At 59.8% G+C, this 25,003-nt stretch overlaps 1 protein-coding gene across 10 annotated transcripts in view; it reads right to left on the bottom strand.

Moving 5' to 3' along the window:
* Positions 1-2,077: 2,077 nt before the first annotated feature.
* CABIN1 (calcineurin binding protein 1) overlaps positions 2,078-25,003 on the bottom strand; it is a 165,068-nt gene continuing 142,142 nt past the window's right edge. For 5 of the 10 annotated variants that reach the window (XM_004063169.5, XM_055375155.2, XM_004063168.5 and 2 more), the window contains exons 30-37: positions 16,132-16,295; positions 15,075-15,171; positions 13,387-14,061; positions 12,181-12,255; positions 8,722-9,004; positions 4,431-4,595; positions 2,889-3,202; positions 2,078-2,653 (exon numbers count right to left, since the gene is read on the bottom strand). In XM_004063169.5, coding sequence (XP_004063217.2) covers positions 2,510-2,653; positions 2,889-3,202; positions 4,431-4,595; positions 8,722-9,004; positions 12,181-12,255; positions 13,387-14,061; positions 15,075-15,171; positions 16,132-16,295 — 1,917 coding nt within the window. In that variant the 3' untranslated portion in view covers positions 2,078-2,509. The remainder of the gene's footprint in view (positions 2,654-2,888; positions 3,203-4,430; positions 4,596-8,721; positions 9,005-12,180; positions 12,256-13,386; positions 14,062-15,074; positions 15,172-16,131; positions 16,296-25,003) is intronic. The other 5 variants (XM_063704700.1, XM_063704697.1, XM_063704699.1 and 2 more) reach the window with 3 other exon arrangements.

The raw sequence follows: 25,003 nt of genomic DNA, 5'->3' as shown, positions 1-25,003 counted from the left end.
AGATGCAGACAGGCAAGGCTGAGCCAGGCGCTTGGTGGCTTCTGGGAGCCCCTGCAGCCAGGGTGGGTGGTAAGGGCTGCGGCCTGGGACTGGTCACTTGGGCCCTGCCACCTGGGCTGGATGTCCAGACAGGCAGGTGGTCCTCTCCCAGCTGCAGCTTCTCAAGGTGTCCAAAAGGGACTCTTGCCACACTTGCAGGGAGTCAGAGCTGGCCCCAGGGCATGAGCTTAGGCCATCCGGTCTGTGATCTGCCCCAGCGCTTGCGGCCAGGCCAGCCCATTGTTCCCCGGCCTGTTCTCTCTCTTGCCTGGGTGGTGCCTGCTGGGAACCACAGGGTGTTGGCAGTCACCCGTGGCTCCAGAGAGGTGGCCCCTACTGAAAGTGTTAGAGGCGTGTGCTGGGGGACTTGGCTCCTGAGTCCCCACACAGAGCTGTTCCAGGGAAGCCACACCCACATTTGATGTCTTCCCACCTCCCAAAGACATTTGGTGAGAGGCCCCCAAGACCTTCACCTTCTCAGGACTGTTTCCAGAGGGGAGAAAGTCCCTTAACCCACAATGGCGCTCAGGGCACTTCTGCAGGTGAGTGTCCTGTAAGTGGACGCTCAGGTGCTGAGCCAGGGAGAGTCTATCTCCTGGCCCCAGGCTGGCGAGGGCATTCATCCCAGGCCCAAGGCTGAAGTTGCGCCCTACAGCACTGGGTGCAGGGGAGGGTCCGAGGTGTCCGTCCTCCTGTAGGTGAGGCTCCAGGGAGGGGTGCTGGGGGATCGGCTGAGACAGTTCCTGGGAACTGGAAGAGGGAGAGCTGCTGCTTCCTGTTTTTGGCCTGGGCACCGTTGCTGCGCGTGTCTGGAGACAATGGAAGTGCGGTAGGGGCTAGGTGTGCAGTCTGGGAAGCTCCATACCCCAGGCCCTGCAGGGAGGGGGCGTCAGCTGAGTAACTGGGGCCGGCTTATCTCAGCCCCCCGAAAGGCGGGTTCAGCCAGACCCATCTGGGGCCACCAAGCCTCTGGTTCCAAAAGGGCGGTGCCCAGCCCTTTACGCCTTTCTTCCTGGGTGGTGGGCGTGTCCAGCCCATGAGGGGCACAGGGCAGTGAGGAGGGTCCCCATCTCCATCCTGGACAGAGAGCCTGCTCCGTGGGAGGTGCCGGGGCCAGGAGGGCCCCTGCGGTGCTGGGAGTGGAAGAGAGTTGTGAAGGGTGCCAGCTCTAGGGGCTTAATGCTCTGTGGGGCCTGCCTTAAAATCCTTAATCATTTTTGGTCAGACATGGTGGTGGCTCAGGCCTGTAATCCCAGCACTTTGGGAGGCCAAGGTGGGTGGATCACTTGAGGTCAGGAGTTCGAAACCAGCCTGGCCAACATGGTGAAACTCCGTCTATACTAAAAATACAAAAATTAGCCGGGCGTGTTGGCGTGTGCCTGTGGTCTCAGCTACTCGGGAGGCTGAGGCAAGAGAATCGCTTGAATCCAGAAGGCGGAGGTTGCAGTGAGCTGAGATCGTGCTACTGCAGATCGTGCCACTGCATTCCAGCCTGGGAGACAGAGTGAGACTCCATTAAAAAAAAAAAAAAAATCCTTAATCCTTTTTGAACAAGGAGCTTCATATTTATGTCTTGCACTGAGCCCAGCTATTCTGTGACTGGCCCCATTAGGGCGACTGTGATGGGAGTTAAGTACCCTCCCTGCCGGCCCCATCCCCCCTTTCCCTCCCTGACAGCCCCCTCCTCCCAGCCTCTCAGCTGCCCCAGCCCTGCCTGCCCTCCCACCGTACAGCCTCCCACCCACTGGCACCCAGGTGCGTTCTGGGGATGCACCTAACTCCCCTTTGAAGCCTGGCTCCAGCTGCACTAGAGGCGTCTGCCCGGCCCAGCCCCGAGTCGGCTCTCTCCTTACCCCACTGGGCACCCCCCAGCCGCTGCTTTGGTTGCCTGGCTGGTCCCTGAGATGCTGGAGAAGGAGGGGGGCTAGGCCCTGCCCTATGGACTATGGCAGTAAAGGCCCAGAATCCCTGGGGACAGCAACTCTCCACCCGAGACTCTGCCAGATTGCCCCCTAGGGGTGAGCAAAGAGGCAAAGACAACTGTTCCATCTTTATTAGAAAAGCAACCAAAAAAAGGGTGAGGGGTGAGCCTGGCCCTAAAGGACCCCTCCACTGTGACACAGGCAGAGCCGGCTCATCCCGGCGTTGAGGGGTGGACATGGCCAGCTGGGTGTGGGCAGATTTACAAAGTCAACACTTCATAGAAAAGGATGCCGCCTGGCGTGCAGATGGCGACCAATCCACCTTCACATGGCTAAGGCGGGCCCCTCCTCCTCTGGGCTCCCATGCGGTGTGGACAGCCTGACCTGGGTGCAGGGAGGATGCCATGAGGAGGTGGGCTGGGCAGGCCTGGGGGCTGTGTGGGGAGTGGCATCCATATGGGCCTCTGGTCCTGCCCAGGGTCCTGCCCAGGGGGCATTCCAGGCCTGGCTGGTCCCCTGGGGCGTGGCGGTGGGGCTGCAGTGGTCCCTCAAATGTCCATGTAGTCGTCGTCCTCATCTGTCTCGCTCTCCAGCGAGGACTCCTGGCTGGATGTCTCCAGGACCTCCAGGGCTGGCTGGCATAGGCTCTCCTTCCTCACGTTGGCAGCAGACTGGGCAGAAAGGATGGCTGACTGCGGAGAGGGCCAGGCGGGGCACTGGTCAGGGATGGCTGGGCTCTGCCCCAAGCCCCTCTGCCACCTTCACCCCTGCCCCAGGCTCCCCTCCCACCCTCACCCCTGCCCCAGGCCCCTATGCCATCCTCACCCACACCCCAGGCCCTCCTGCCACCCCCACCCCCACCCTAGGCCCCCTTTGTAACCTATGCCTCCCACCCACACATGGCTCCAGCCCAGCCCCTGAGGTCACCTTCAGCTTCTGCTTGGTCTCCTCCGAGATGCTGCCTTTGGGGGAGAGCAGGGTTGGGGTGGGTGGCGTGACGGTGATCTCAGGGGGGAACTTGGTGGCGGCGGAGGGGATGACCAGCTTTGGCATGTTGGGCAGGGGGCGGGACTTAGCCCGGCTGGGCTCAGGCTTGCCTGGGTGACCCTCTGGTGGCTGGGCACTCCCACTGCTGGGGGCCTTGGAGCTGGCAGCTGTTGGGGGAGAGCTCAGGGGCTGAGTCTCACTGGCAGCCTCCTGAGCCTCCCCATCCCTTCTTGGCTCAGGCCTCAGTTTCCCCTCTGGAAGACAAAGGTACCAAGAGCACCTCCTGCCTGCCGCATCACACAGTGAGCACTTTATCTCGCCCCCACCCACTCTCCCCAGGTCCTGGGCCTTTATGCTGTGTAGTTTGTGCTGGCTGGCAGGCTCCAAGGCTTCTACCCTGGGCAAATACTTGGCTCAGGCCTGCAGGGACCCAACTCTGGCTCTGAGCTGTGGGGTGCTGGGACTGTGAACCTTACCCAGTAACACCATGAACTCAAAGCCCAGGACCTGAGACTCCCTGAGCCTTGCTGGGTTCTGTAAGACCTCCAGGCATCATGCTAGCATGAACTGTCGTATTTCTACAACCATCCTAGGATGCATGTCCTATTGGTGTCTATGCCCCAGGGAGGACACTGAAGCCCAGAGCTGGTCGCTCAGCCAGGCATGGTCACTGAGCTGGCCCCAGGGCATCCACTTTCGCCTCATCCTCCAGGGGGAGCAAGGGGCTGAGTTTGCCCAGAGCCTGAAGGCTGGGCCAGTTGCAGGCCTGGCAGCCTCTAGGGAGCTGCACGAGCTGGGAGGACCTGGCTGGCCTGGCTCGTCTCCACATTCCTCTGCAGCCCCATGGCTTTAAAAGGAATGGGGTTTACACAGAGCCCATGCCTGGCCCCCAGGGGCTGGCGCCAGGTCCTGCCATCCCGAGTGGTCTGTGGGAGGCCCAGGCCAGGAGGAGTCCTCAAAGGGCCTGGCTGGTTGGGGCAGCTGGTGGGAACAGGCCGGACTGAGGCCAGGGCTAGAATCTGACGTGGCTGTCGACGGGGATGCCTGCTTGGCCCAGCCCAACCTGTCCACCCTTCTGCCTGCTGCTGATGTCCCTCAAGTGTCTGTCACCAGGCCCATGCTCCGCCCTGTCCATGCCTACTCCTCTTTCCCCACTCTGGGCTCAGCCTGGGTTCTGCAGTGGGCCCAAGCAGGCCGCCTGCCCTCGCTAGTACCCCTCCGTGATGCCAGGGGTGGAATAAGCCTCTGGGGTCCCTCTCTACCCAGTCCCTGACACAATGGGCCACGCGTTGAACTCTTCAGCCTGGGCCTCTCCCTTGGCTCCCCTATCCGGCCTGCACTACCCCCATTTCCTCCCCATCTCATTCCATGGGGCATCCCCAGGCCCTGCCCTTCAAGGCCAGGCCGGGAAACCCACCCTGGCTGCCAGCTGTGAGGCAGCCTCCTGGGGGCTGGTGCTGGGCTGCTCCCAACTCGCCTTACCCTGGCTGCAGGTGGGCTCGGCGCCTGTGCCCAGGGCAGCCTCTGCCGGCCAGCAGTGTGGCTCTGCCGGGGAACTTGTGGGGGCCGTCTTCACCTGCGGACTGTGCCGTGGCTCCTGGGGCGGGAAGCTGGTGCCCTCTGCCACTCCCGCCAGCTCTTCTCCCTCTGTGGGGACATGGGCTCACTGCAGGTAATGGACTCATCCACCCCGCAGGCTCCAACGCATCTGTGTCAGGTCCTATGGGCCCAGGCTGTGCCCTGGGACACTGGGCAGGGGAGTGTGGCCAATGCTGGGGTCCTGGCTGAGGCAGCCCAGGTTGGTGCTGCCAAGAAACCACTCACCACCCAAGAGGACACTGGTAGGGGCTGGCTCCCCACCCCCAGAGGGCTCCTCCGCCTCCCGAGAGGGCTATACACCTGACCCAGTGGGGCCACACCTGAGTCTTCGAGGCCCAGCCTCTCTAAGATCCCATCACAAGGCAGTGAGAGGGGATGGGGGGCGGTGTCCACTCTCCCTCCAGCTCACATAAGCAGCATTCAGAAACGAGGTCAGGACCAAAATCCAAACAACCCAACTAAGACCAAAGTAGACGCTGGCACTATGGCTCCTGCCCAGCCAGCCACACCTTCCCTGGCCTGAGGCAGGGGCCAGGAATTGGGCTCAGTTGGGCCAAGGCCGGGATGGGCCTGAGGGGCAAATGCTGTGCCTGTGGCTGCTGGCCAGGTGACTACTCAGCATCGGTCCCCGGTTCCCAGGCCTCCAGGCCCTCGCTTCCCTTGCTGCTCCCCACCTTCTCACTCAGGTCTGGACTCTCCCACCACACTGGTCATCAACCACTGCCTTTCCAGCCACCCCACCGCCTCCCCATCCCGCTCCTCTGCCAGGAGGCCCTCCATCCTCTCCAGCAGGGGGAGCCAGCTCCCCTCCTTGGTCAGCAGGAGTGACAGCTCCCGGTACAAAGCTGGGGCCAGCAGGCGACTGCTGGGCTAGGCAGAGGCCTCAGCGGCCATGGCCATCCCCATCCAGCTGCTCTGCCTGAGGCTCCTGCCCCAGGCTGGCTGAGGCCTTGTCTCAAGCCTCCGCCCCCTCGCCCCCTGCCCCCAGTGTCATTCAACAGTTCCATCCTGGCAAAAGGCCATTTAATTTGGTTTTGGGAATGGGAATAGAAAAGGATCAACTCTCCAGGCTGAAGAAGGTATGCTAGGAAACAGATCCTCTTTCTTAGGTCTAACAGAGGAGAGAAGGACATGAATTACAGCTTTGGCCTGCTTGATGGTGGGACAGGCAGGCAGAGGGAAAGCAGGCAGCCTCTAGCCCCCTACTCCACTACCCCTGGCCCTGGCATCCACCAGGCCTTCCCACACCCCAGGGAGGTGTGTGTGGCCTACAGAGATCTCAGTTGCTGCTGAGATTAGGTTATAAAAGACACCGTGGCTTCCTCTGTGTTCTCTTGGTGGGGTCAATGGCTCTGGGGAGAACCAGTCACCATGATCCGGGGACACTCAGCTGTTTATAGAAAGGCCCACAGGAGGAGCTGAGGCCTCTGGCCAATAACCAGTGAGGACCTGAGGCTGCCAATACCCCAAGGGAGCTCAGATGCACTGATGATAGCTTGACTGCAACCACGTGGGAGACCCTGAGCCAACTTTACCCCACAAAGCCACTGTAAATTCCTGACCCTCAAAAACTACAAGACGAGAGCATGAGACTGGTACAAGGCAAGATAGCCCCAGGCAGAGGGACAGGAGCTGGGTCTTCGTGGGAGTAAGTCAGCTACCAACACTGACCAACTGATTACGGCACTGGGCTCCCATCACCCCCACACCTTGACGTCACCATCCTCAGGCGGGGTATGGTGGTTCACACCTGTAATCCCAGCACTTTGGGAGGCTGAGGCGAGCGGATCTCCTCAGCCCAGGAGTTTAAGACCAGTTTGGGCAACATGGTGAAACCCCATCTCTACAAAAAATACAAAAATTAGCCAGGCGTAGTGGCCCATGCTTGTAGTCTCAGCTACTTGGGAGGCTGAGGTAGGAGGATCACCTGAGCCCAGGGAGGTTGAAGCTGCAGTGAGCCATGATCGCACTGCTGCACTCCAGCCTGGGCAACAGAGTGAGGAAAACAAACAGGCCAGGCTTGGTGGCTCATTCCTGTAATCCCAGCACTTTGCGAGGCTGAGGCAGGCGGATCACCTGAGGTCAGGAGTTCGAGACCAGCCTGGCCAACATGGGGAAACCCTGTCTCCACTAAAAATAAAAAATAAAAATTAAAATAAAAAAAAAAACAAACCCATACCAAGTCTCTGCTTAATACCAAGCAGCATTCCAAATCCTGCAGTGCTATTATCTTCATCTTATCCATTTTATGCAGGAAACTGAGGCAGAAAGAAGAAAAGAGATGGCCAAGGTCACATGCTGGTAGAACCACTGCAGTTCGTTTTTTTTAGATGGAGTCTAGCTCTGTCGCCCAGGCTGGAGTGCAGTGGCGTGATGTCAGCTCATTGCAACCTCCGCCTCCTGGGTTCAAGCGAATTCTCCTGCTTCAGCCTCCCGAGTAGGTGGGATTACAGGTACCCACCACCACACCCAGCTAATTTTTGTATTTTTAGTAGAGATGGGGTTTCACTATGTTGGCCAGGATGGTCTCCATCTCTTGACCTCGTGATCCGCCCACCTCGGCCTTCCACAGTGCTGGGATTACAGGCGTGAGCCACCGCGCCTGGCCAGCACTACAGTTCTTTTACGGCTCTTTGTCCTGAAGCCTTCACAGGCTCCTCTGGGAACAAATGGCCACAGGTTCTGACCCAAAGGGAAGTAATTCTTTGTCTCACAGGGCCACGACCAGCGCAACCGAGGCTGACTGGGCTAGAGGATGCCTACATGTTCACAATCCTCAAAGCAGTGTGGATGGCATCAGGTGAAAACATCAGCACCTGCTTGCTGCTTGAGCCACCGTGGGAAAGAGCTGAGGAAGACTTCTCAACTCAGCCTCCACTCAGGTGCACAGTCTGTGGGGGCTCTTAGGCCTGCCTTCTGCTGGGCACTTCTGCAGAGTGGCTGTCTCGTTTTTCAGATGGGTAGGAAATTCAACTGGGAAGACAGGTGAGCCTCCAGGGGTGACACAGGCTGTGGGCCAGTGCAGGGTCTGCGGCAAGGAAACAGGCTGGGTCCTTGAGGCAGGGAGGGAGAAGCAGGGGAGGGCCTGAAAGGGAGGGTTGGGGAAACTGGTCCATCGCTGGATGTCCCCAGGGGCACAGGGAACCCTCTGACCACGCTGGTCTCTCCTGGGGCCCCACCAGCTGGGGAGACGAATTAGTTAGGGAATATCCCTGTCCTATTATAGGGCCTTCAGAGCCTGGCCACATGGTCCTAGAGTCCTGGGAACCAACAGGGAAGGGCCCCCTGCCCTGGGTGGCAGGTGGAACCTGGCCCAGGCCTGAGCTGAACCCAGTCTGCCAGAATTGCAGCTGCCAGAGCTGCTGGTGTCAGGACCAGCGAGGGGGATGGTGCCTTGTCTACTCCCCTCTTACTCACTGGCTGTGGCAGTGCTGCCTCTACATCCCCTCCCCAAAGGAAGGATCTGTGGCTTAGCTGTCTGCAGGCTGCCATTCCAATGGATCCTGGGTTTTAGAAGGAACAGGAGCTTTCACCGATGAGGCCAGCAGGGCCCTCTACTGCCCGCACCTTTGTCCTCTCTGTTTTCCTTCACAAGCCCCCTGACCTGCCCCTGCCCTCATCCTGGCTGGCTTCTGTCTTGCCCATGAGGCAAGATGGGGTTTGAGCAGATCTGCTGGCCCCACACCCAGTAGGGCCTGGTACCCAGGAACTGCTCACAGGTAACTGAGGCCGGATACCAGTGGCCTTGCAGCATGCTGAAGGTCAGGACTCCTCCCAGTGCCCTGAGGGAGGCCTGGTGTGGGCTAGTATCCTTTTCCTACCTGACCAAGCCATCCTTCCTACTTACTATAAGGCTTTGTGGGGAGGAAACAGTAGCAAACACGTCCGTGATGCTGTTTGCTCCCTCCCTCCTCACCACCCCCTTTCACAGACAGGGAGACCGAGGCACCCAGGATTAGGTTAAGAGTGGTAGATGTAGGATGTGCTGACCAGGGCCACCGAGGCTGCCAGTGACTGGTGAGTGGACCCGCGGTCACCTGCCCCGCCACCCTGTGGGATCGACTGGGTGGGAGGGCACTGCTTGCCTCCCTTACCCATACTCACACTCTCCCCGCAGGGAGGACTTGATGGTGGCAGGTGCCTAGGCCCAGCTCTGGACTGGGATGGGACTCACCTGGGCCCAGAGAGGCCATGCTGGGGGTAGCTTCAGGCCTGTGTGGCCGGGGAGGCCCAAGGTCCTTGGACTGGTCCAGGGTGGAAGCTGATGCTGACGGAGGGCAGGTGATAATAGTTGTGGTGGCAGCTAGTGCAGGGCGAGGCTTGGTGTGAGCATCACTGGGCCGCTGGACAGAGTCAGCTGGCACAGGGTCAGGGGCTGTGGGCACCACTGTCACAGGAAAGAAGTTCTCTCGGCTGTCTTTGGGGTGCTTTGGAGTGGTGGGGGTGTCCCCCGAGGCCTGTGAGGACAAACAAGAGGTGAGAAAGGCTGGCTAGGCAGCCCTGAGCCCACGCTGCTCTGCCCGCCAGCCGACCAGTGCTGTCCCACAGGACATCCTGTGCGCCTGGGGCTGCCAACACTGCCCATATGGCACCACTGAGCCCCCACAATGCTGCCAACAAGGTCCATCAGAGAGGCACCCCATCAGGATCCTGCTGATGCTAGGACATAGCTGGAGACCCAGAACCCCTCCCTGGGAGAATGTCCAGGCCGTACTGGTGGGGACTCAGTGGAAGGACCTCCAGCTGGCCTTGCCCTCACACCATAGGGCACCAGTCTGGATGGAGTATGTCCTGCAGGACCCTAGGCATGGGTGCAGCTCCCAACCCAGGGAATGCAGGAACAGGTGGTCAGTCTTGGAGGGTGACTTCCCAATGGCCACTCATGGGAGAGTCCTGAGGGAGCTAGAGGCATGCTGCAAGAGTTTGCTTCCTGGGCTTGATACCACAACCCACTGTGACCTACTGCCACAGCACCCAGTGCTGCCCCCAGCTTGGCCTCTCCCTGCAGCCTGGCCTTGGCAACTGCTCCCACCATGGGCCTTCGATTTCCAGGTGAGCCGGGCCCTAGGGGCCTCCGAGTCTTCATCCACACAATTCCCTCTGCCACGAGGCCCTTTTGGGGCTCTTTTCACAGGGCTACTTTTGCTCCCACCCCCAGCCAGCCCTCCTGGGACAGGTGTGAAGGCTCCAGTGCCCTGACAGCATGTCTTGAGGTGATGTGAGGCAGCCCTGAGGCAGCCTCTCACAGCTGACCAGAGTGGTGGGTCCACCCTTCAACCCTCCCCAGCACCAGGCTGACTGTACTGTGGGAGCTGGCCCACACGGGGCTGACAGCACCCCCACCCCCACCCCCTCGAGTGTGGGAGAGTCACATGCCTGCAGGTAGGTACCTCAGTGCATGGGGGCGGGGGGGCAGTTTGCTACCACCGATGACCCTGTCTCTTCTGACATTGGTTTTGCTAAAATGCCCTGTTCCTCAATTCCACATGGTTCAGGACAGGCCCCTGTGGACTCTGCCACATACTGGGTGTCTGGGATGTGCCCCAGGCCGGTGCTCTGGGGCCCAGCCTTGTCCTGTGGGCAGCCCGTCCTGTGGGAGTGCGGGGCAGGAGGACAGACCTGTCTCTCGGGCCCTGCAGGCCTGCGGCAATACCAGTGGTGTTGTAGCAGCCTAGCTGGCAGCATGAGCAGACACGCTGGAGGAAGGTGAGTGCAGTGTCCCTGTGCTCGCTCAGGAGCGGGCCTCAGCCGTGGGCACTGAGCCTCTAATTATGTCCAGAGCACCCTCCAGGCAGGTTCAGGGCTGCCATGGCAACAAGGACATGCCGTGAGCAAAATGGACACTCCCTGAGGGGCGGGAGCTATGGGCTCTGATGGCAGGAAATGGCCTCCAAGATTGGGCTTAAGGGAGGAGAACCAGAGGATGTCAGCCAGCCCCTACAGTGGCATCTTCTCTGGGCCCAGGGTAAGAATCCTAGGTAGGAAATGCAAATCTGCCCACGGCAGATACCAAGGCGCCCCCACTGCACCAGGGTTTGGGAAGCAGGCAGGTAGGTCTGAGGGTCATTAGGGCCTCCTCCCTGCCACTCCCCTCCACACGCTGGGAGGGGACTGCTGGGGCCTGGCCTGGCGTCGCCCAGCAGCAGGCAACCTGAAAGGTAAGGACCTGGGTCCCCTGGCTCTGGCCACCCCCATAACCCAGGCTGTGTCTTCCGAGGTCTCTGACGGAAATCTGCTCACCCAGCCCTCAGGGGCCCCAGTATGCATGTGCCTCGGCAAAATGGGGTCTGGCCCAGCCCTGGCTCCTGCCAACTCAGTACCCCTTTCTTCTCACGCTACAGTGTGGGGCTGTGGGGGGGTTTCCTGTGTGGGTCTATCTTTTAAGGATGTCAAAAGCAGAAACAGCCCTCCTGTCTCCTGAGTGGTCACCACTCCCATGTCCACCTGGGCCAGTGGAGGAGGCAGGGGCACCCTGGTGGACCTGGGCCTGGGCCTGCGCCCAGCACTGGGGCCCTGACAGCTGTGCTATGCACTCTGCCTAGCTGGACAATGAAATGGTGGGGACTGCTGGGGGTTGGGGCACTCCCTGTCAAGGACTCTGGCCCTTAGCTGGGGACCAGGCCCACCTACTCCCCACAGCATGCCTCGTCTGGCCCACAGCCTGCTTGGTCAAAGCTGAACCTCGCGGGCTTCCGCAGACTTAATAGCCCAGGCAGGTGGTGGGGGCCTGAGGCTCCATTCCACTGAGAAGGAAGCCCGTCTGGACCCCAAAGGCAGCTACCAGCCCTCTGCTAGGGGACGTGGAACAAAGGGACCTGGGACGAGGCTACCGGGGGCATCGGGACACCCCTGGGGACAAAAGGCTGCACCTACTCAAATGGCATGCCACCTACCCTCTGGCTTGGAGGCTTATGTTTTAGACAGGGCACACCTGCTCTCTCTGCCTGCCATGTCTGCCCCTCCCTGCCACATCCTCTTGTTGAATTCTGATCCCAGCCCTCCCACCTCTAGCTTGGGGTCCTCCCAGGAGGGGCCTCCCCAACTCCCTACTCCCTGCCATATCTTGGACCCCGCCCCCCCCTCCCCAGCCCTGGCCTGGACCTTGCATCAACCCCATCTTCCCTACTCAGGAGTGTTGCTGCCTTGCTTCCTCCCTGCTTAATAAACTCCAGGACTCCTGCCTACCCTGTCTTAGGACACCTTGCTCCCTACAAGTCCTCCCCTGGGGCGGTGGGGCGGGGGGCAGTCCCTGTATAGGGTGCATCTCCACCTTCCCCTGCCACCTGGCTCCTAACCAGCCTGGCTCTAACATTGCTGCTTCTACTTCTGTTCCAAACGGAATGACCTTCCCAGTTGAGGTCAGCTGGCTAGGGGCTATCCTCCTTGTTACAGAAAAGGTGGCTGAGGTGAGGGGACCCCTCAGCATGTCTGAACTGGGGTCTGGGCCCTGTCAAGTTCCTGCCCACTATGGCCACGGGCTGGAGGCTCAGCTGCCCCCTGCTCATCTCCCCTCAGCCCAAGCTGACCACAAGAACAGTCCCAAGAGTGGATCTGCTTCTCAGCCTGCATCCTAGGGCCTTGATATGGAGCAGGCTCCGCAAGATGAGGCTGGCACAGGCTAAATTGGGCTTACCTGTCTCTGGGCAGCAGCCCCAAGATGGACCTGGCAGAACTTCACAGCCTGCTCCAGCGCAGCCTCCTCATCCACCTTAACAGGGAGATGCTGGAGGTCAGGGGGCGCAGGCCATTGTGGTTAGCCTCCCCCAGCCCTGTCTGTGTATGTAGCACAGACCAGCCTAGGTAGGGGGCATGCCCTGTGGCTCGGGTGCCCCCCACCACCCCAGACTGCTGAATAGCCAGCCATCCCCACTGCTGTCCGCATCTAGACCCCTACCTCCCAGCTCTTCATGGGTAGCAGGGGCAGATGCCCATCCATCTCCCAGGTGGGGGTGCCTGCTCCGGTGCCACACCACCAGGTACTGGTGCCAGAACTGGACCCAGCTGTTCCCCTGAGCCCATCTGGCTATACCAAGTTCATTTCTATGGCTGAGTTACTTACATCCTCACAAGCTGAGGCTGGCAGGCAGACTCAAGGGCTCCAACCAAGCCTTCAAATTCAGCTGAGGCTCAGTTGCTAGGGGAAGAGGGGAGTCTTCTGAGCTAGAACCTGCCCCTTAAGTGGGCAGGATGGAGGGCCATGATTAGAGTGGGAGAGGCCTTTCGGAATCCCAGGCCTGATGGTGATAGCCCCATGCTGTGTCAAGTGTGTCTAGGGATTCAGTGCCCAAGGTCCATATGATATGGGGCAGTTGGGGGTAGGATGCATTGCAAACTGACATGATTAGAGGGAATACTATATGTCAGGGATGGTCATCCCATCTGAACCAGTCACTAAAGTTTTGGAGATTCTTCCTGTGGGAATAATTCTAAATGGAGAAAAAGGAAAGTGCTTGATACATTAAAATAAAATGTTTAAAAAAAGAAGGCAAAATGACAAGGGGATCTCTGGTCACTGCAGCCATCTTTAGACGACAACCACAGAAGTCTTGAAGGAAATGCCCTAAGATGTACCCAGAGGCCCAGCGCAGCGGTGGGAACAGCAGTCCAGACTCCCCGCGCTGGTTGTGATAAGGTTTCTGTGACGGGCTCTCACTTCCTTCCAGGTTGAATACTGACTTTTTAAAGCTCATTGCAGAAAGTGAACAGCAGGGATGGTGTGGGAACAACACCTAAAACCCGCCCCAAGGGCAGGCCCGGGAGACCCTCCTTGAGGATAGAAAGGCAAGAGTGGGGATGCTGCCAGCAGACTAGTGCCCCCAGGCCTCTGCCTGCCACCCACCTGCTTGATGAGCATGTAGGTCTCCGACATGATCCTCTCCACACGGCCCAGGTCATAGGCCACACCCTTCTGGCCCTGCTGCCACACACGGTAGGCATCCAGCAGAAGTGTCTTGCCTGACTCCGTGTCCTCCAGGAGCTTCCTCTTGCGGCTGAGCCGGGAGAGCGCCTCCTCCGGGTGGCCCCCTGCCCTGGTCCCTGTGGTGGTGGCGGGGGCGGGGGCGGGGGCTGGCTGGGCTGGGGTGAGCGGGGTGGGCTGCTGCCGGGCACTGATGCTCAGCTCCTCCAGGGACAGCTCAGTGGGCCGGCTCTCGGGGCCCTGGTCCCTTGCGGGGCGACCTGGCAGCAGGGGCGGTGTCCGCTCCAAGTCTGAGTGGCAAACAGTGGCCTCACTGGTGTCCATGGGCTCAGTGGGCCCTGCCCGGGGGCTCTCCTTATCCTTCCACTCCCCGCTTTGGTCTGCACTGTCTCCTGCATCCATGGCCACAGGCCGGTGGTTGAGGAGGCCCACTTTGCCCCCTGGCTCGGGCCCTGGCCCTGAGCCATCAGCCAGAGGGGGCTTCTTCGGCTGGGGGAGGCCCTCCTGGCCATCCTCAGGACTGGCCTTGTGTGAGACATCGGTGGTCATCCTGGCTCCGGGGAGGCCACAGACCTTGGGCCCTGGGCGTTCTGACCCCTACAAAGAAACCAAAGGTAAGATGCTGTGTCCTTGGTGTCTCCACTGCAATGAGTCACCTCTGGGGGCTGGTGAGCCCAACCTGGGCCTCTCCCACCTGACATCTGTGTGGCTCCGGACATCTGCCAGCTGGCCAGGGCTGTGTCTCAGTTATCAGAGAAGGACACTGGGCCCAGAGATCTGCCTGAGAAAGGCCTTCCCTCCTCTGCACCTCTGGCTACCCCACCACACTCTCCCAGGTAGCAAGGGGCTGACGGGACTCTGGAGGTGGCACTGCTCCTGAATAACAGGCCTGGGCTGAGCTGGGGCAGCATTGCCCAGCTCCCCTTTGACTCCATGACCTGAACTCTGGGCAGCTCTGGGCATTCTATGGAAGGGGACCTGCCCAGGGCCACCAAGCGTGTTTGCTGCAGAGCCAAGTCTTCCTGGCCCTTAATGCACGAGGCCTGGGGTTGGGGGCTGGCAACGACTCCTCCCCAACAGCCTCAAGTTGATGCCCTGTACCAAGCCACAGCCAGCCCTACCAGGCATAAGCTTTGGAGGCAGTCCTGGCTCAACTCCCAACAGCCCCACCTCGTAGGCTGGCTGCTTAACCTCCCTGGCCTCCTCCAGGTGCTCAGCTGTGAGAAGGAGGCACTGCTGCACCTGCCTCAAGGCTGAAAAGGGACGATGCACACACACGGTGTTCTCACAGGCCTTGGTCAGCCTGCCAGGAGAAGGCTTGGGACCCCGCCCTGGGTGGTGCAGCCCTTGGGGAGCTCAGTTTCGTGGAGTCACTATGGCTCTTACTAATCACCAAGTGCATCCATGCCTCACTGAATTCATGTGCATTCATTACCACAGCTGACCTTCCCTGCCTAGGAAGAGACAGGATGGGTGCCACCTCACAGATGGGGACCCTTAGGCACATCCTGCCTAAGGGTATGCAAATAGAGGGATCGGGCCCACCACCTGGGAAGGGCTTGGAAGCGTGTTCACGGGCCGTGGAGGAGAGGAGAACACAGGTGGTATACCTCTGCGAGCTCGCTCAGCGTGTCTTCCAGCACCTTCACAGTGAGGATGAAGGCCCGCTGCGCCAGGACCTGGCGGTCAGCATCTCGCAGATACTTCCTGCGGTCATACAGCGGTAGTCAGAGAGGACAGGAGGGCATCTGACACACGGCACTGCTGGATGGTGGCCACTGCCCATCCCTGCCTTGAGGATGCCTGTTTGTTCCTCATTGTTCCACCTAACCACCTGTTGGGGCTGCTCCCCTAGAAGCTTCCCCTGAGCTCCCTCTATCCAGAGCCAGTAGGCCTCTGACCCAGCACCAGCCTGTTGCCCTTAGGCCCTCTGCAGTGGGCCCACCCTGTGTGCTGTGCTCAGCAGCCTATAGCTGCTCCCTCAGGTCTGGCTCCAGGGTGCCCCAGGCCCCAGCTGGAGGCCCCTGAACTCCTGGCACATCGCTTGGCAAGTGGTAGGTGAGTGAGACAGCCAGAGGGTGAGACAGTGCAGGCATGGGAGGAGGCCCAGCCCAGCTGACGGGGTGAGGCCTCCAGGCCAGGCCCATCTATATCTGAGCTGCGTCTCTTCCAGGATCCCCCCAACACCCCCTGTAAATGGCAGCTGTAACAGATGGCTCTGTTGTCTGTCCTGCCCTTTCTGGCAGAGTTCCCTGTTTACCACTGAGGCCCAGGCACCCCTGTCGCTCACCCCACTGTTACTGGCCTTTGTCTGGGGAACCACAGCTATCTTCTGAACATCTGTTTTCCCTACAACCTGACAGCACCCCCAGAGCCCTGAGTTGGGGGAAGCAGGAGGAAAGGAAAGGCTGGGTAATCCAGAGTCTCAACGTGGAACCAGGATCAGTGGGGACAGGCTGTGTCTGCCCTAGGGTGCCTGGGGGTGGGAAGTGTTGTTTAGGTTCTAGACACTGGGACAGAGAGGCCCCCAAGGAGAATGAAGGGCTGGTCCAGGCTCCCAGCCAGTGGTCCTCACAGCTGGGCCAGAGCAGTGGAGAGGCTTCCTGAGGTGGGTGTGCCCCTGACCCACACAGCATGCCAGGCTGTGTCCAGGGTGGCTGCACTCACTTGCCCTGGTCTGGGGTCCGCTGAAGCATGGAGGACACCTTCAGCAGGGTGCTGTGGTCCCGCAGCTGGGCCAGCACCTTGAGCAGCAGCACGATGGAGCGGTTCATGTGCCAGGCAAAGCTGCCCGGCCGGTCAATCTCGTCCACGGGGATCCGCCAGATGCCCTGTGGGATGGATGGCACAGGTGTGTGAGGGGGGTGGTTGTGGCAGGAGCCTCGGGGACACCCTGTCTGGTATCCCCTGGTAACTGCCACAGTGCCAAAGGGGACACTGCCCAGCCAGGGGCTTCTTGGACCCCTCTCACTGTCCCAAGGAGACAGAAGTGTATCCCCACCCCCTTCCTTCTCATGAGTGGCAGCAAATGACAGACAGACCCACTGCTCTGCAGCCTCCTCTTTTGTATGGCTGCATCTCATATGTTTGTTGGACCTGTCCCCTATGGGATGCACTCAGGTGGGGCCTGATCAAACATGAGGACAGACAGTGAGAGGCCCAGTGTGTACACCTCCCTGCACAGGTGCTTACCCAGCCACCAGACCATTTGTTAGAGGTGGAACTGCTGAGTCAAAGCAGGCTGCAGGGAAGCTCTGGCCAGGCTCTGCCCTCACCCACTCTCTCCAGCAGTGCCCAGAGAATCATCTGCAGCTCCTGGGATGCCTGGGGTCCCCCTCCCTCTTCCCACTTCTTGCCATCCTACCCCACTCCTCTTTGAAGGCTTAACCAGGGCAAAGTTGACTTTGGGGAGCACCCCCCATCATCTCCCTTGATCCTTGCTTTACCTGCTGCAGCACTGGGCACCCCCTACCTATCACTAGCTCCAGGGTCTGGTTCCCTGCAGTGTCCTAGTGACCAGCATGGCATCTGACACCTACTCGGGGTCCAGGCAGGGTGTGGGGAAAGCACAGATGATGCAGGGAGTGAGTGATGAGGAAACAGGCATTAAGGAGGCCCATCTCTGGGGTGGGACCTCAGGGGCCTGGAATAAGTGAACTGGCTCCCAGATGGGTCCCTGCAGCCAACACGCTGAAGAAACTGCTGCCCAGAATGGACCAAGGTTATGAGTGACATCGCTTTCTCCTTGGCATGGGGCCTGGCCCACATCATGCTGCAGTACAGGATTCTGGGGACTTGGGCCCCCAGCTACAGGGACCACTGCAGGATGTCTAGGTGGTGCCCCTCTCAGGGCCCTGTCCCTGTGGGTCCTTGCTGATCATCCACAGTATCTGTACACAGGTGTGGGCCCACCCTGCTCTAGCAGCCCTGGGAGGGGAGCCAGGGCACCTCCAGCCCTGAGCTGTTAAGGCCTGAGAGGAGTTTAAAACTCACAGCCTTGAGACCCTGTGGCCTCTACACTGGCTCCTGTTGTGACATGGAGGGTCCACCCGCAGGCTGGGGGACTATGTGGAGGCCAGCAGCCACCTTCTACCTCCTGGCAGTGCCTGAAAAGGACAAAACCAGGGTACTGAGGCTATCCACATCCAGGGCAGCAAACATCAATGCTGCATCTTCCTACCATGTAGATGTGGATCCTGAAGCAGCTTATGAAAAGACACCTGCTTTCCAACAGACAGGGTCTATCTACAGTAGGCAGCAGAGTGGGCAGACACTGTCTCCTGGGTTTCCATCCGCTGCGCTGCAGCAGTACGTCCCACTGAAGACCCTCCCATCCCTGCACCTCCCAGGGCACATAGACACCAACAGACACACCCGTGAGGACGGGTCTAGTTTGCATCACACACACCAGCACAGTTTGGATCCCTATCTCCTTTCCGTTTCCTTTCGTAACATAACACTGCTGATTTCAGAAAGGATGGAAGACCAAACAAATCAGGCAGTGAGTCCATGGAAAATCAGAAGGGAACCACAGACACCGCCACCCGCTTGGCCACCCCCATGCTATCGTGACTCTCAAAACTTCCCCAGCCAGCCCTGAGGCTTGAAAGGCAGCATTTTACATTTGCATGTGCTCTGGTTTCATTCTGGCATCTTGCTTGGCCTTTTTCTGGTAACAGTGTGCTGAAGGGCACGTTTCCCGGGCAGGGTCAGGCCAGCTAGTGTGCCCTTGTTCATCTCTTCACTGTATCTTCATTCACATGCCCCAGTATGGGGACTCCTATGTTTATTTACCTTGCACTGGGCACTATTCCCAGAAGCCCCTTCTGTTGTGGGCTTGTCCTTTCCCTGCCCCCAGGATTGGCCCCCTTGCCTGCTCGGCCAGGCCTGAGACCCACTACCAGCCATGGGAATTCAGCCAGCAGATGGGCCCCAGGATCCCAGTCAGGCTTCCCCTCCTAATGAGAGCCTTTAGGAATAACCCCTCTTCTCTGTGGCCTGGGGCGGTGTGCAGATGGACATACTTCCCGAACGGTGAGGGGACTTCCTATGGCCATGAGGCTGGCCTCCAGAGAAAGCTGGTCTGAAGAGTGAAGCCACCAGGCAGAGTCATGAGCCAGCAGGGTGGTAGCAAGCCAACTGGCTTTCTGCCTACACCCGGTGGAGCTGGGCTTCTGTGTTTGCAGCAAGAGACCCATGAGAAGGATGATACTGGCAGCCCCAGGATGACCTGGACACGGCGGTTCCCCACAGAGGGGCAGTAGCCACAGCAGCCCTCTCCCTCCACTGTCCCTCTAACACCGGGCCTGTGGAGGGCTATGAAGCTCCTAGAGAACCAGGGTGCTGAGGAGGGTCTCCTGGAGTGGGACAGGTGCAAGGGACGGCCCCTGCTTCACCTGGTTTTCCTCACCACGGCCCACACAGGAGGAAGGGGCATGGCCAGGTTCCAACTGCCACAGCAGAAGCCCCACTGCATTCAGCCCAGGGGCTCATGTTCGGGCCTCAGGGAGGGTGTGGAGAATGTGCCAGGGGTGAGCTTGGATAAAGCTAAGTCAGGGCCAGAAAAGAAGGGCATAGGCAGCAGTGACCAAGAGGCCTGGCTGAGGGCAGGTGGAGGGAGCCAGCACCAGGCCAACACCCCACGGCATCTGAGGGAAAGGCAGAGGCAGGATCATAGACGGGCAGGGGCCATAAGTAGCAGCTGAGAGAAGCACGGTCGCCGAGAGGAGGGTCTCCTCTGGCCCTCTCCTAGTTCTCCCTCAGTCCTGGGTCCCGCTGCTCTGGCCGTACCCTTTGCCTCGCCTCTCCCAGTTCCACAGGCACACTTGCTATCTTCAGATTTGCCCCACTTGATTCCCGGGCCCTGGTGTCACCAGGGCTGGGTTCCCTGATGGCCACAGTGGCTGGGATAATGCTTGCTTATAGAGTTGAGGGCAGCTGGGGGTGCACACCAGTAGCCTCAGAGGACTTAAAGACACTGAGATTGTGCTTGAGGCTTCCCCTCCGTGCCAAGCATCTCTTTCCAAGCATCTCAGTCAATCCCCCAACCCTTCAGAACGGCTCTAGGCTCCTCACTGGCAGATGAGGTCACAGAGAGAGATTTTAACAATCTGAATAACTTATGAAGCCCCAGACTCTAAGCTGAGTGCCTGATACAAGTTACCAAACCCTGCCTACAGCCTTAAGACTTTGGTGGTCTTCCCTCTGCTCTTGAGGAAACAGAGCCTCAAACGCTGAGTCCCATGGTAGAGTGAGCCTAGGGGTCCACAGAGGGAGGGCATGACTGCTATGATTTGGGAACCCACGAAGACTTTCCTGGGGGAACTGAGAGCTGGTTAAGTGGAGGTGGTAGGATGCTGCCGGGCCAGCCTGTGCTCTTGCCCTGTCCATTTATGAGGGGGCTGGGAAGCAGGATGAAGTGCCTGGGGGCAGGAGGGCTGTGCAATCTTGGCAGGTGGCACCACTTAGAGGTGACAAGTGTCCCTGAAGTTATAGAACACTGCTATTCCCGGCCAACAGGCCAAGGCCATGCCCAGGCCCATGGCTCATGGCTCATGCTGTCTCCAGCACACTGTGGTTTCAGGGGAGCTTACTCATGGGGGAACGGGCTCTCTTTTCTGCCAGACACAGCCTTTCACTCAGCCAGGGCCAACCCGGGGCTCGACAGCCTGATGCCACAAATTCAAACACTGTTCTGGTTCTCATTGTAAACCCCACTGCTGGCTGCTGGGTCACTGCTTGGGCCATTTTTAGTGGCACAGCCCAAGGCTGTTCTGAGGCTCCCTGAGCTGGGGGTCCCCAGCTCTGTCTGTCACCTTAGCGGACCCCACCTTTCAGTCATGACTCCTTCTAGAGCTTCCTCCACTTCTAGGGCACAGGCAAAGGCTCTTCAGGAAATCAAGTGCCCCTGGAAATTCCAAGGCAAGAAAGAAGGGTAAGCAAGAGGAGCAGGCCAGTCAGAACAGTACTCAGACCCAAGGCACGAGCTTGTCACAGAGTGGACAAGGGTCAGGTGTGGGCTGAGTAGGGACATAGAGATTCATCCTATGTCTACACTGGGAGGGACAGCCTGAGTACATAATCAACTCACCCCTCATTTTCCAGAGAGGGAAACTGAGTTCAGGTGACCTGCCAAGGCTGCCTAGTGATGCAAAGTGGGACAGGCCAGACTCGCCCACCTCAAGTCTCTTCCTACACCCCTGCTTAACACTCAGAGGAACAAGAATTTGGCAGCCTCCCTGTTTTACAGATGTAGAAATGGAAGCATGAAGAATGCAGTGATGCCAGTTCACCTCGGTTTTGAAAAGGTGCCTCTTAAGACTTGCAAAAGCCCATTGCAGGGGCAGGCTGCCACTGGAATGCCTGCCTGTGGACGGGGTGGCTGGCAGGTGGCCAGTGTCTTCCACCAGCACCATGGGTGCCTCAGGGTGTCATAATTAAGTCCCTTGGGCAATGTTGCAGGAAATGGCCTCTAAGCAAGCTCTCTGCTGGCCTTTTCCAGCTGTCCCCTGCTGCCACACCCACAGGATTCAGATGCAATCCCCTGTCCCATTCTGTCATTCCCAGGGCCATGCCCAGCTGGGATGCCACGTGAGGCTCAAGCAAGAGGGCAGAAGAGGGAGGAACCATACTTGGGAGTAGCCAGAATGGCTGTGAAGGAGCTGCCTGGGCGCTGCACAGGGGTGCTGAGGAAGGAACAGGCCATGAGGTGCCAGGAGCCACCTGGGAGACCCAGGGCACCTGGCCTGACAAGGGAGCAAGCAGGCAGCTGGGCAGGTGGTCATCTACTTCACACAGCAGTCTCTTTCCTCTCCAGCTCACCCAGGTTGTCCAATCCAAACTAGCCTGAGTCTGCTAGGGGCCTTCTTGGGCTTGGCCCGGCCTGGTCAGGCACTGCCTGCAGGGTTGCCCCCAGCTTCTGAAGTCAGCAGCCAGTTTCAAGGGCCTGAGTCTTGAACGGGAACAGCTGCCCTGCCACAGTCCCCTGGACTCTGGGCTCCCCAGGGTGGAGCAGATGGGTGGAGCAGGCAGGAGGGCTGCATCTCTCTGGCTCACACCTATACCTCAAGGCCTTTGGGCAGAGCCTGGCCTCCTGGGAGACTCAAGATATGTGAGCCAAGATGAAATCTCAGAGAACTCCTGAAGCCCCTGGGGGGAAGAGAAGCCCACAGGCAGAGAGAGTCAGGACAGACACGGGCCCCTGGGTCCTGCCTGCAGACTGCCCAGAAAAGTAGTATTCCAGGTAAAAACCACAAATCCTGGCCTCCACATCCCTTTGCCCTTGGTGTAGCCCTAAGGTGACTCTGATTCCCAAGAGGGCAGGGAAAGTGTCTTGTCCTCCCTCATGTTCCTAGTGCCACATCCAGGCTACCCCTGAGTAGGCATTGGAGAGTTTATGCCACAGATAAATCCCTTTCAAGGATGCTGGGGAAGCCCAACTTCCCAGTGATCCAGGGTGAGGGGACAGGAGAGAGGCTGGAACAAGAAGTAATGGGCTAGGAGAGCAAGGGATGTGGGGGGTTTTTGAAGAAAGCCAGAAAAAAACCAGGATGCAGCTGGTGCCAGAGAAGAAGCGTCGGCCAAGCAGACAAGGAAATGGGCAGCCGAGTCAGGGGTATAGTAGTGACTCCCTCAGAGTCTTCCCCATCACCCGCAGCGTCCTGAGCGCAAAGTGTGTAATTTTAATCCTGACTTTTAACTCAGCAAATACAGTACATGTATTTCCCCACATCACCAAAAACATCATTCAAAATGACCACAGAGCACTTCACTGCACAGTGAAGTGGGCTACTGGTGAGCATCTGGCTCTGGGACTTAAGGATTCTGATGAAGAATGCTGGGCTGAACATACTTCTCTACAAAGCTTTTCTCCCTCTCTTCAAGATAAATCACCCAGAGGGGACCACGAGAGTGGGCACGCAGCAGCAGGCTGGTCTCCAGGAAGCAGGTCCTGGGTGCCTGAGCTGACACAGTGGGTGAGTGTCCTGTCTTCCTGGGCCCTCCTAGCCCCAAGCCAGCCCTGTATGCCCGTGGTAAGACGGGTGGGCAAGTCTTCCTGGAGGAGCTCAGCTCTGCCAGCTCTGTTCACAGAAAACACGACACTGTGAGCAACCAAGGGAGAGCCCGTTCCCCTGGTGGAGGGATTCCTCCAGCATCCCCCGTGGCACGGGTGTCGTGGTGACTCAGTGCTCGGAACAGGCGAGGGCGGGGAGCCTATTGGCATCCCATTCCCAAGAGCAGTGGGCACAGGGTGTAGGAGCAGACTGCATTGAGCTGAGGGCCAGCTGCTGAGTGGGTGGCTGCAGCTAGAGAGCGATGGAGCCTCTCAGCAGAGAGGGCTGCTGGGAGAGGAGATTAGGGGCCTCCCCGCCCCCCAGAAAAGCATAAAAACTTCCTCCTGGTTCCAGCCTATTCTCAAGCACCTCAAGCGGAGCCAGGAAGGGGATGGAACTGGCCCTGAGGTCAGGAGCAGCTGTGGGGAAAATACCAAAATCCTCCACAGTCCTGGGGAGACCCCTGTTACCCACAAACCCACACAAGTCACCAAAACGGCGAAACAGCTTGGAGGAAAAGGAGGGGATGGCGTGGGGCGTGTAGGGCAAACTTCATCTCCTGGGGCCAACTGTCTTCACAGGCTGCCTGCCCAGCTCCTTTAACACATGATTTCACTTACACCTTGCTGGGGGAGAGACTTGTTCCAGGGCAGCCAGCCAGCAGGGAGCCAAGACTACAGCTGAACTAAGCCTATCATGCTCTTTGCACTCTACCCGGCTTGTCCCTAAGGAAGATGAGCATCACAGACAGAGCCAGGCCAGCTGGGCAGCACCCCTCCGAGCCCTGGCCCAGATTGCCCCTTCTGGAGCCTCCCTACTCAGGAGTCCCGAAGCCTTCAGAGGCAGGACTGAGTTTCCAGACCAGCAGCTCCCTATCTTCCTGATGCCCTGAGGAGCTGAGGGCCTGGCCCCTCCCGCAGTCCTGTTCCTCCCCTAAGGTTGGGAGGAAAGGGGCCCCAGAAGCAGGCCAGGTTGAACACCCCTAGGAACAGGAAGTTCCTGCAGCTTCTACCACAAACCCATCAGGGCGGGCCTCTCTGGCCGCAGGGTTGTACACAGGCCACCAGGGGCGCCCTGGCCTCCGCCCACTCCTACACCCCACCCCCCACAACGCGGTCCTGTCTCTCCAGGCGGGGCTACTGAGGGCAAGGGATTCCCCCGCGCCATCCACAGGTAATGATTCTCTCTGCAGGCAAGGGCTGGGAAAGTCTGCAATTTGCCTGCAGCTGGCGCCCGCTCGTTTCCAGCCTCTCCTGCCAAATAAGACGTCGAGCGCTAAGGTCCCCAGAACTGCCGGGCTGTTCCTCCCTTCCCCCTCCCGGGAAAAGCAGAAACGACAAACAACCAAGTGCATGGGAGAGCCCCGCCGCCAACTCTGCTGTAGGCTCTATGTGCCCACCCCCCATCCCATGCAACCGTTACCCCTAACCTCACTCCTCCTCCCACTCCGCTGCGGGGCAAGGTCCTAGCCCAGCGCACATAACGGGCCGGTGCTTGTAAAGGGCTGGAACCATCTTCCTGTCCCCGCACAGCACCTATTTATAGCTAGCGAAGCACCGCGCCCGGACGCGCTGCCCACCCGGCCGGGCGGCCAGCTCACCATCCCCAAGAGCGGCACGGCACAGCTCCTCGTCGGCGCCTTCCGCCGCAAAGTTGCTCTGGCGGGCGGCTTTCGCTTTCGCGCAGCGCACGCCCCCACGAGCCAGCTCCCAGCCCGGGGCTTGGTAGGGCTGGATGCGCTGGCGCGTGTGCGGGCTTCACCAGCGCCTGCCGCCCCCGCGCGCCGCCGCCCAAGCCGGCTTGGCCGCCCACCTGACGCTGAACCGGGTGCCAGCCCGCCCTGGGCATGGGGGCGCAGCACCCCGCCGCCGGCCGATTTCCTCCGCGGGGGCGCCGGGGAAACCACAGCCCACGGGCTTCCTGCTGCGCCTGGTGCGCAGAGGCGGGGGGCGGCCGCCAGAGCCCACCAGGGGACGATTGAGCAAAAGCGCCAGCAAAGTGGAGACCCAGACGGGCAGCGGAGGCGAAGCGGTTGCGCAGCCCCAGCCCCGGCCCCAGTCCCGGCCCCCGCCCCCGCCAAGTTCCTACCCGCCGGCTCCGCCGTGGCATCTGTGCAGTGGAGCTAGGGCGAGCGCCGGGCCATGGCCGCGGAGGCTCGTTCGCTTTCTCGCTCGCGGCGGGCCGGGGCGGGGCAGGCGCGGCCGGACGGGGCGCCGGCACTCGCCTGGAAGCGGGCCCAGGAGCGCAACTGACTTTTGCCGGCCAATCCTCTCCGGTTCCCTGGACTGGCCGCTGGTGGCGGGCTGTGGACCGCTGCCGGGCAAAGCGGGTGCAGCTCTCACTGCAGGAAGCTGTGGGGCCCCAGAGAGCATGGTGTAGGGGTGGCCAGGAGTGCGGCAGGCCGGGATGGCAGTGGCCAACTGTGTGTGAGGGTTATATCCCCCCTCTGCAGGCGGTGCCTATGTGAATGGCGCCCCCTGGAGTTG

Source organism: Gorilla gorilla, chromosome 23 (genome assembly GCF_029281585.2).
Source record: "Gorilla gorilla gorilla isolate KB3781 chromosome 23, NHGRI_mGorGor1-v2.1_pri, whole genome shotgun sequence".
Lineage (NCBI taxonomy): Eukaryota > Metazoa > Chordata > Mammalia > Primates > Hominidae > Gorilla > Gorilla gorilla.
Note: the sequence above shows the minus strand (reverse complement) of the source record. Positions and strands in the feature narration are given on the sequence as shown.